Source organism: Salmo salar, chromosome 06, assembly GCF_965601325.2.
Source record: "Salmo salar chromosome 06, fSalSal1, whole genome shotgun sequence".
Lineage (NCBI taxonomy): Eukaryota > Metazoa > Chordata > Actinopteri > Salmoniformes > Salmonidae > Salmo > Salmo salar.
Window position 1 is genome coordinate 17,077,320 of NC_138296.1, and position 11,611 is coordinate 17,088,930.

At 42.9% G+C, this 11,611-nt stretch overlaps 1 protein-coding gene across 1 annotated transcript; it reads right to left on the reverse strand.

Moving 5' to 3' along the window:
- Window positions 1–941: 941 nt before the first annotated feature.
- LOC145879802 (metalloproteinase inhibitor 2-like) lies at window positions 942–5,744 on the reverse strand (the record flags this gene model as incomplete). Its single annotated transcript, XM_082976337.1, has 5 exons — window positions 942–1,339; window positions 2,681–2,805; window positions 3,201–3,294; window positions 4,061–4,124; window positions 5,680–5,744. Coding segments are annotated over 5 exons (510 nt in total), but the record flags the coding sequence as incomplete, so codon positions are not given.
- Window positions 5,745–11,611: the final 5,867 nt, after the last annotated feature.

The window sequence follows — 11,611 nt, forward strand, 5'->3', positions numbered from 1 at the left end:
CTGCTGCTGAAAAACATCCCCACAGCATGCTACACTGTAGGTATGGTGCCAGGTTTCCTCCAGATGTGACACTTGGCATTTAGGCCAAAGAGTAAATATTAGTTTCATGTGCCTTTAGGCAAAACTAGGCCACTCTACCATAAAGGACTGATTGGAGTGCTGCAGAGATGGTTGTCATTCTCCACAGAGGAACTCTGGCACTCAGTGAACATCGGATTCTACGTCACCTCCCTGACCAAGGCCCTTCTCCCCCAATTGCACAGTTTGGCTGGGCAGCCAGTTCTATGAAGAATCTTGGTTCCAGACCTCTTCCAGTGAGGGAGGTTTTGTTCTTGGGGACCATCGATGCTGCAGACATTTAACAGTCCCCACATCTGTGCCTCGATAATCCTTTGAGCCTATGGACAATTCTGACCTCATGGCTTGTTTTTTTAGCGCCGTCAACTGTGGGACCTTAGACGTGTGCCTGTCCATGCAATTGAATTTAGCACAGGTTGACTCCAATCAAGTTGTAGAAACAGCGATGATTCGAGACAGGATGCACCCGAGCGCAATTTTGATTCTCATAGAGAAAGGTCTGAATACCCAAGGGATTTTACTTAAAGTGGCAAATAAAATCTAAACCTTTTTTCACTTTGCCATATCAAAGCTTGTATTTAATCCATTTCTGAATAAGGCTGTAACTTAACATGTGGCAAAAGGGGTCGGAATACTTTCCCAAATGCACTGTATTACCAGTTAGCAAGTCGGAAATTTCAGTTTTTGCTAGTTGTGACTAGCACAGCTCATCCCAAGGAAGCAACAATGAGTTTAATTTGTTCAATGACAAAGCTTAAGCCCTGGTTTAGACAAACTATTCCAGGACCATGTTCAATAATGCCTTTGGTTCCAGTTTAAAAACAAGCAAATTAATGGCACAGGAAATTAGTACTTAAGCACTATATTTGTAGTTCATTTTTATTGTACTTTTACAACAAGTGACATTTTCATAATATTGTTGCTCTCTATCACATTGACCATTTCCTGCAACCTGTCCTCAGTGACATCACAACTTCACAAGTCAATATGGGTCCTCTAATTAATTGTTGTAAACTACCTCCTAGATTCATTTAGGTTTGTAGCTTTTTTTCATTGAGTAGATGGCTTGTAGAGTTTAGGGGTCATCAATATCCAGAAACTACTTCTTGGGCGGTGCCATCCCCTTGTACCAGGCACAGGACCCATCACCCCCCTTGATACAGGCAATGTTGTTGTCCCAGGGTCCACTTTGGCCAATCTCCATCCACAGGCACTCATCTGGGGCGCTGATCGGACAGGGAAGGGAATTGCAGCGGATGATCTGTAGATCGGAGTAGGGAGAGAGAAAGACCAAGATCACTACATTACATTACATTACATTTAAGTCATTTAGCAGACGCTCTTATCCAGAGCGACTTACAAAATGGTGCATTCACCTTATGATATCCAGTGGAACAGCCACTTTACAATAGTGCATCTAAATCTTTTAAGGGGGGGGGGGGGGTTAGAAGGATTACTTTATCCTATCCTAGGTATTCCTTAAAGAGGTGGGGTTTCAGGTGTCTCCGGAAGGTGGTGATTGACTCCGCTGTCCTGGCGTCGTGAGGGAGCTTGTTCCACCATTGGGGTGCCAGAGCAGCGAACAGTTTTGACTGGGCTGAGCGGGAACTGTGCTTCCTCAGAGATAGGGGGGCCAGCAGGCCAGTGGTGGATGAACGCAGTGCCCTTGTTTGGGTGTAGGGCCTGATCAGAGCCTGAAGGTATGGAGGTGCCGTTCCCTTCACAGCTCCGTAGGCAATCACCATGGTCTTGTAGCGGATGCGAGCTTCAACTGGAAGCCAGTGGAGAGAGCGGAGGAGCGGGGTGACGTGAGAGAACTTGGGAAGGTTGAACACCAGACGGGCTGCGGCGTTCTGGATGAGTTGTAGGGGTTTAATGGCACAGGCAGGGAGCCCAGCCAACAGCGAGTTGCAGTAATCCAGATGGGAGATGACAAGTGCCTGGATTAGGACCTGCGCCGCTTCCTGTGTGAGGCAGGGTCGTACTCTGCGAATGTTGTAGAGCATGAACCTACAGGATCGGGTCACCGCCTTGATGTTAGTGGAGAACGACAGGGTGTTGTCCAGGATCACGCCAAGGTTCTTAGCACTCTGGGAGGAGGACACAAGGGAGTTGTCAACCGTGATGGCGAGATCATGGAACGGGCAGTCCTTCCCCGGGAGGAAGAGCAGCTCTGTCTTGCCGAGGTTCAGCTTGAGCTGGTGATCCGTCATCCACACTGATATGTCTGACAGACATGCAGAGATGCGATTCGCCGCCTGGTTATCAGAAGGGGGAAAGGAGAAGATTAATTGTGTGTCGTCTGCATAGCAATGATAGGAGAGACCATGTGAGGATATGACAGAGCCAAGTGACTTGGTGTATAGCGAGAATAGGAGAGGGCCTAGAACAGAGCCCTGGGGGACACCAGTGGTGAGAGCGCATGGTGCGGTTCTCGCCACGCCACCTGGTAGGAGCGACCTGTCAGGTAGGACGCAATCCAAGCGTGGGCCGCGCCTACGCACTACACAAATACTGTAGCTCTTGCATTTGCTAATGGTGACCTGAGTGCTAAGCGTGCCGTGTAAATACACAACACAGATGTATAGTAATATTAACACACCTTGCAATCGCAGCCGCTTTGGTAGCGCAGAGTCAAGCTCCTCATTTGTGTGTCACTCAAAGCCTCCCAGGACTGAATGAAGTCACACATTATTACATGCACTGTTCCATCAGTATTCAGCCTGCCTGCAGACAAAGGAGATTGTGAGTCATCAATATGCTGTAGGGAAAAGGTGGTGTAGGGTATAGCTGGCCTCAGACAATGTTCTTGGATTGTTTTTCCCCCACATATGGTTAGGATTGTGGGAGATGAGCCTAGATCTGTCCCTGGAGGAAACTGCAACGGGAAATATACAGATGCAGCCCGGAAATCATCAAAAAAATTAGTTAAACATTAAAAACGTAATTTCATTAGCATGTATAATGATTTAGAGTTTGTAAGCTAATATAAAGTGTATAGAGAATGTTCTCTAAAGCACTTGTTTTCTTATACAAGATGAAGTCAATGGCAGGCCATGAGGCTGTAAGCATTTCTAACCAGTGCTGGCAATGGAACTTAGGTAACCTAGTGAGGACCGCACCTGTGAAGAGATACTCCTTGTTGGTTTCCAGAAACGCGTGACACGGGCCTCCAGTGAAGATGACATGGATATCCTGGTTAGGACCTTTGAACATCTAGCCAATCACGAGGAGAGAAAGGATACATCAAACATCTACAGTTTGATGTTTATATGGCATGTACAGACAGCTTAACCTCACTGGTCTCTTTTACAGAGGATCCCTGAAATACACATCTAAATACAAGCAGAAGAGAAACAGTCAAACATAAATCAGTAATAAGGTCCTCAACACTTTGAAATGCCCTGTTCCACAAAAACAATGAACAAAAGGTATTTACCTAACGGAGTAAAGACTGAAGGACTTCTCCAAAGTTATTCATCCCTTAGACCGGGTGTGGTAACTTATGTCAAAAGGTTAGTAATGCTGTTTGTTACAGTGAGGTTTTGTAAAAGGGATTAATAAATGAAAGTACTGCAATGTGTCAACCTATGTGACATCAAACAGGGCCAACCAACTTCCTAGTTGAGAATGTAGTGTGGAGTACTAGACCTGTCGCCCATAATAAAGAGCAGTGCACTATGATAAACTGCATCTAACTGATTTAATGAAGTGGCATCTGAGTTCATAGAGATGTCAACATTGTCTAGGACTGGTAGGAACATTCACTGAAACATGTCTTTGCCACTGAGCAAGAGGCATGACCCGTTTTTATAAATAATCCTCTTTTTCTTTTTAAATGGTAGAAGCTCCAGTTACACTGCTTGTACCTATCTAGATCTTCAGGGTTGGGTCCAAATTGGGACCAGCTGTCAGACTGGGGTTAGGTGGGCTTCAATGTTTCAGTGCAGGAAGAACCACTTAATATAAAGGCTGATCATACCTTGATCTGTTGGACATCATAGTGGGTGTTACCAGACGCAGCTTTCACACCAACCACCTTGGCCCTGATCACAATAAAATAAACAGAGGGAGACATGGTTTAACTACTGAAATAATCAGTTTCTGCTGCACCAGTCAAACATCAGTTTCAGGGTGTTAAGGGATCTGAGAGAACATTGAATCCATTACAGACCCAAGATGTCACAGGCTTTAGCACCATCCTCTACCAACAAAGCCACCATGCCAAACAATTTACTCTCATGTCAAGTGTTACACATTGTGTCCCTCAATCATTTTAGAGAATATACCACAAAATAAAGTCGCTTCACTTTTCCATAAACTAAACAGGAAATGTCCTCAGGGAAGCATGTTGCATGTCATCACTCCTCTTCACTAACAAACAGTAATTGAGTAAAGGTAAGATTCTTTGAAAGGTCAAGTAGCTGCTCATGATGTAGTGCTGTCCAAGACCCTCAACCATCCTGTTTTACCATACTGCATCCATGGTTGAAGTAGAATGAAAAGGTGCCAAGACACTAAATTCACAATGACTAACCTATTCTATACGAGGTGCCTATACACACAGTTGATAGTGTGGTGTTAACAGCAATTTATCAAAATAGAACTACCTTCTCATTTAACAGAATGAACAACCATTAACCAACCTATCTGCGAGATTAACAGAGACAAACCCTGAATGAGTGAGTAAGGTTTACAGAACAGTGACCTAATAGCTGAGACATGTAGCCTAGTCCATTCTGCCATGTACGCCTAATTTATTCTGATGAGTTCTAAGTAAAATGTCAAGTATGTGAAGCTTTGAATAATGTCATGTTGAACATTTCCTTTGACAAGTTAGTCATCTTTAGGCCTAGAGCAAGGATGGGAAACTCCAGTCCTCAGGGATAAGAGAGTTTCTATTGACCTGTTCACCAGATGTGCTACCTGTCCCAGACCTGCTGTTTTCAACTCTCTAGACAGCAGGAGCGGTAGAGATACTCTGAATGATCGGCTATGAAAAAGACAACTGACACTTACTCTTGAGTTTCTGACTTGTTGCACCCTCGACAACTGATTATTATTATTAGACCATGCTGGTCATTTATGAACATCTTGGCCATGTGCTGTTATAATCTCCACCAGGCACAGCCAGAAGAGGACTGGCCACCCCTCATAGCCTGGTTCCTCTCTAGGTTTCTTCCTAGGTTTTGGTCTTTCTAGGGAGTTTTTCCTAGCCACCGTGCTTCTACACCTGCATTGCTTGCTGTTTGGGGTTTTAGGCTGGGTTTCTGTACAGCACTTTGAGATATCAGCTGATGTAAGAAGGGCTATACAAATAAATTTGATATCGTAAAAAAAATTCAGGTAGGTCCCTCACTGTTTCACTTGGTTCTTAAGTGGCAAACGTTTCCGTAATGAATACACCCCAGGTGTAGCCCATATTGTTGCCGACTTTATGTAAATACTTACGAGAACATGTAAATAGACCTAATGAGTGTGTCCTGAAAATAATTACAACGACAGAGAATTCCTAACATTTTTGCATGATACGGTGTAGTAGGCAGCCTGCCAACATGTGAAGAGAAACTACAGAAGTCAGAAATGTCTAAAATGACTTACCGACGTCTGCTTTGCAAAAAGCCTGCTGAGGATGTACAATCATGCAAGTGCAAGCTTCTGCGACTTCATCGACCTGCCAGAGGAACAGAACGACCAAAGTAATGAAACAACTACTTACTGACCAAGTCATTTTAGAAACAAATGATCTTACTGTCGACTCTATAGGACAAAATCATATTGTGTTAAAGGACAACGTTTACCCTACGACAGTTTATTACTGCGCGCAAACCAAAGGCTTCTACTATTACATGGAATCAGCCGGCTTTTATTGCAGGCTGTGAGCTCCTCCCCGCAGTTACAACCAAGCCAGTGGTAGGCTGATCACTCTATTAAACCTGAACCACAATCCCCTGTTTATTGGACAACCACAGAGCAGGCTCAATTTGCGGCCATAAATGTCATATATTGTCCACATTTCACTTAAACGATCGGGATCAACCAGCAATATTAGTTTTAGGCTCCACCTACTGGAATTCCTTATAGCTTTGATGTTTTCATTTATTTATTTTTATCCCCCTGGGCAAGTTTAAAGCAGGCTCAACTTGTCCAACTGGTCAGTTCACTTGACCCAGGCAATGGGGTAACCCTTATATCTCTGTCCAACTGACCAGTCCACTTGACCCAGGCAATGGGGTAACCCTTATATCTCTGTCCAACTGGCCAGTCCACTTAACCCAGGCAATGGGGTAACCCTTATATCTCTGCCCAACTGGCCAGTCCACTTGACCCAGGCAATGGGGTAACCCTTGTATCTCTGCTACAGCTTGTTTACGGAATTTCACCTGGTTAGCATCAGGAGAGAAAAAAAATGCCACACCACCAATCAGATTCACAGAAATCACAGGTTGGGCAGGTCGGGCATGGGACAGGAAAAGAACTTACTCCCATCAGACACAGGCAAGAACTCTTTACAGCAATGTTGTAGCAGCCTACACCTAAACGTTAGTGATCTGACCTGCTGTATCAGACTGATCAACTGTAGGCCTCTATACGCCTTGTCCAGTCTGGTCAGGGGAAACAAAGTGGTGGTAACAGTCTAGCCTATGACATATGCCTTCTTTAATCCAACAATCAATTCAACAAATAGTGATGACATAGGCTAGACTGTGTTAATGCACCTGTACTTGTAATTACAGATGAACAGTATATGGGTCATTCTACAGAAGTAGTGCAAATTGTGGGATAAAAAAAATATGTAATTTGTATCCTATTTTTACCCCAAACTTGAATTCCTTACCACCCCAGACAATGTGTCACTACCAAAACATAGTGAAAAAGTTTTCAAGAATGGTGAAAATTCACTTTGTCTGAGGATGACAGAATGAGTGTAGGGGTCTATGACCCTACTATGATATACCATCTGACTCCATTATCATGAGAACACTATGGGCCCATAATCATAACCAGTGGGAATTGCCAAGGTTGCAAGCCTTGTGTCACCACTCTGAATACTATAAGATGTACGTGTGTAGGTTTACCATTATGCAATCATTAAGAGGCTAAGGAACAAGGAGCTAATGTCCTAGCATTCAATTATTGAGTTAACCTTAGCTCAGAGATGCACAGTGAAATCTTGAAACAATCCAAACATGACAGTGGAATTCACACAGTAACATTTATTTAGTTGCTTCACGTTTCATCAGTCTTCACACTTCTCCTGGGGACAGTGACTACATGTACATTGAAGTATTATTTGCAGTTGTCACTATGACACAGGACACACCCTGAAAACAATGAATGGTCAGAAACAGTTAGAGACCTCATGAATGATCTGAACCAGTATCTGTGTGTTAGAGACCTCATGAATGGTCTGAACCAGTATCTGTGTGTTAGAGACCTCATGAATGATCTGAACCAGTATCTGTGGGTTAGAGACCTCATGAATGATCTGAACCAGTATCTGTGGGTTAGAGACCTCATGAATGATCTGAACCAGTATCTGTGTGTTAGAGACCTCATGAATGATCTGAACCAGTATCTGTGTGTTAGAGACCTCATGAATGATCTGAACCAGTATCTGTGTGTTAGAGACCTCATGAATGATCTGAACCAGTATCTGTTTGTTAGAGACCTCATGAATGATCTGAACCAGTATCTGTGGGTTAGAGACCTCATGAATGGTCTGAACCAGTATCTGTGTGTTAGAGACCTCATGAATGATCTGAACCAGTATCTGTGGGTTAGAGACCTCATGAATGATCTGAACCAGTATCTGTGGGTTAGAGACCTCATGAATGATCTGAACCAGTATCTGTGGGTTAGAGACCTCATGAATGATCTGAACCAGTATCTGTGGGTTAGAGACCTCATGAATGATCTGAACCAGTATCTGTGTGTTAGAGACCTTAACGGTCTTGTGTTACCATCTTATTAATAGGCAGCGTGCAGTAGGATGCGTTGATCAGTTGATTGACAGGTGCAGGACTGTAGAACGATACTTTCCTCTAGTGTGGATGCTCACCAACATTTTATAGTTCTGTAGCTTATAGTTTATTATTATAGTTATCGTTATAGTTACTGGCTTTGTGGACGGCCCAAATGTGTTGTGGATGTGACACACAGTGGGCCTGTTTTGCATGTTATTTATGCATTAATACGTGTCACATATCAGTATGCAAACAATGTAAAAAATATATATAATTGAGTTAATAAAGCCGCATATAAATGTAACAGGGTTGGTTATGTTTCCACTTGCCTCTAAAGAAATGTGTATTTAATGTTCAAGCATTCTTATTGGTTGGTTCAACTCTGATGACAGTAAGGTGTGTTGTGATTGGCCCCGCTTGTAGATAGGGGGAGATCGCGAACGTCGGGTCTTCCCAGTATGAAAATGTGATGCAAGGTGTAGGTCACGTTCTGAATACTGTTTTATATTTTATATTTTACAATGTGTACAAGTTTGCTGTACGTTACTGATTTATACATGTGTGGGTATATGGTACCTGTTAGGGATTGAGGGGCTTTCTGGGATGTGCTTTGGCATATAATTGCTGTAAATAAGTGTGTTAGCTAGCATACACCGATGTAATGGTCACATAAGCCCACTGCTAACACAGTTGTCTTCATGCTACAGATTTTGCCATCGACAGCCATCAATATTGTTAAGCCCTGCACAACTAACGTGCTGTTTCCCATTTAACAACAGAAATAAATGATGCTCAACTGGGACCACTGGCTGATGTGATTTATTAGGAGAAAACACAACGCAAGGAGAGTACGATATACATCTGTTACATAAACATGGTGTCTTTTTAGTTGTCTTGATAAGGCAGCTCCAAAATGCAGGTGTTTCAGCCTGGCTCAGTGCTTTCACTGGTGGTGGGGCAAGCCAGCATAAAATACAGAGCGTTGCGCCGTGATTGGCTCAGTGTTCTTTCACTCATGGGGATACTACGTCACCGCCAAGTCTAGGGGAGAGCTAGAAAATTCTAGCCTCTTGGGTGCTGCCATGGAGTTACCTTATAAGTGTCCATCCAAGAAGGCTCAAGGCCATTGGTCACAGATCAAAAGACGTCAAATCACGTTATGTGTACAGTAGCTTTGATTGGACTGATCATGTCAACATCATACTTTAAAAATCTTAGCTAGCAGTCATCATCATGACTCAAGTCAACATCTACATCGGCCATTGGACATAAGCATTACACAACAAGTTGAAAATCGCTAATTCAACAATAAGTGGTTTGGAAGGAATCAGTGACTGGCTAATGTTAACTGCAGGCATTACAAAGCAATCACCAGCCTGCTATTCAGTGGAGTGTCTGTGTGATCCCAAATCTGGGATTTTTTTATTTATTTATTTAACCTTTATTTAACTAGGCAAGGCAGTTAAGAACAAATTCTTATTTACAATGACGACCTACCAAAAGGAAAGGCCTCCTGCTGGGACGGGGGCTGGGATTACATTTTTTATATATATATATTAATATAGGACACAACACACATCACGACAAGAGAGACAACACAACACTACATAAAGAGAGACCTAAGACAACAACATAGCAAGGCAGCAACACATGACAACTGATTAATCGCTATGTCATACTCTACACAGAGATTGACTTTAAAGGCACAGTGCAGTCAAAAACGTGATTGTTCTATGTTTTATATATATTTCTACACTATGAGGTTGGAAGAATACTGTGAAATTGTGAGAATTATGATAATGCCCTTTTAGTGTAAGAGCTGTTAGAAAATAAATGTCAGCCTGTTTAGGTGGGATTGAGTTTTGGGCGCCTGGTAACATCCCCAGGTGATAAATGAGTGAACAGACCAATACGACCAAACCGTTTTAATTGAAAACAATCATAGTAAGGTACTTAACTGTAGCCCAGAAATTATTTTATATTGAGATAAAAACAGCTGCATTGGACCTTTAAGGTCTGAAAGTCTCTTTCCTATTGGCCAAGACAGCAGAATGTTTTGGTTGTCGGAAGATTATGGTCACTTACCCGAAAATGTGAAGACAGATGTTAACACAAAGAAATGCCATAACTTGTCAGTCTCTTAATTAAACAATAGGGAGGAAGCAGGAAAATCAGTTTAAATGGCCTGCTACATCGGACACGTAGGCCTAACTGTTACAGAGTGTGAGACTGTGCTCCATGAGAGGAAAACGGTGAGAAGTGAAGTGGGCGGGGGCTGGTGGGTAATGCGAGCATGGGGCTATGGAGCTGAATGCAGCGGGACGGCAGGTAGCCTAGAGGTTAGAGAGTTTGGCCCGTAACTGAAAGGTTGCTGGTTCGAAGACAAGGTGAAAACATTTTCTGTGTGCCTTTGCACAAGGCACTTAACTCTAATTTGCTCCAGGGGCGCTGTTCTACTATGGCTGACCCTTTAAAACCGCACCGGTGGATATGAAAATAATGCTTTTTTTGGTGGGGGGCAAAGTTGAACTTTGTGCAAGTCGTAGGTAATATCACAGTGCGAGTAACCAATTGAAGCGCACCATAGCATCCAACCCCTACTGGATTGGTGAGGTCAGTACAGGTGCATCAAAGCTGGCACCGAGAGACTGAAAAATATCTTCTATCTCCAGGCCATCAGACTGTTAAACAGCTGTCACTAACACAAAGAGGCTGCTGCCTACATACAGACTTGAAATCATTGGCCACTTTAATAAATAGATCACTAGTCACTTTAATAATGTTTACATATCTTGCATTACTCATCCCAAATGTGTATACTGTATTTTTATACAATTTATTGCTTCTTGCCTATGCCGCTCGGTCATCGCTCATCCATATATTTACATGTATATATTGTTATTCCATCCCTTTACTTAGATGTGTGTGTATTAGGTAGTTGTTCTGGAATTGTTAGATTACATTTTAGATATTACTACACTGTTGGAACTAGAAGCACAAGCATTTCACTACACTCGCAATAACATCTGCTAACCATGTGTATGTGACCAACAACATTTGATTTGATTGGCTGACAATGGATGTTGATGTGTAACACAACATAGCATGCTTGCTAGCTTGTTAGCACCAACATCAGGCCGAGGCTAGCGTGGCTAGGTGAGTTACCACTATAATAGTATCTCAGCCAGTTAGATCAATAGCTTAAAGTTGCTCAAGCTCTGCTCGCCCTGACCAAAAGTTATGCCTCCAGTGTAGCAGGTTAAAAAATGTACGTATATTGCAGCACCCCTACTTGAATTCTTTGCAGGTTGGTTGTTTTCAGTTTTAAAACTTCCCCTGCCTATTGGGACAACCACAGAGCAGGCTCCACTTGCCCGGCTGCCATAAATGCCATAAATTGTCCATCGTTCACTTAAACAATAGGGATGAACCAGAAAGATCAGCCTACTGGAATTCCTCACTGTTTTTTTCTCCAATCACCTGCGGCAAGGGGGTAACCCTTAAAGTCCCTAGTACAACTACACTATATATACAAAAGTATGGGGACACCCCTTCAAATTTGTGGA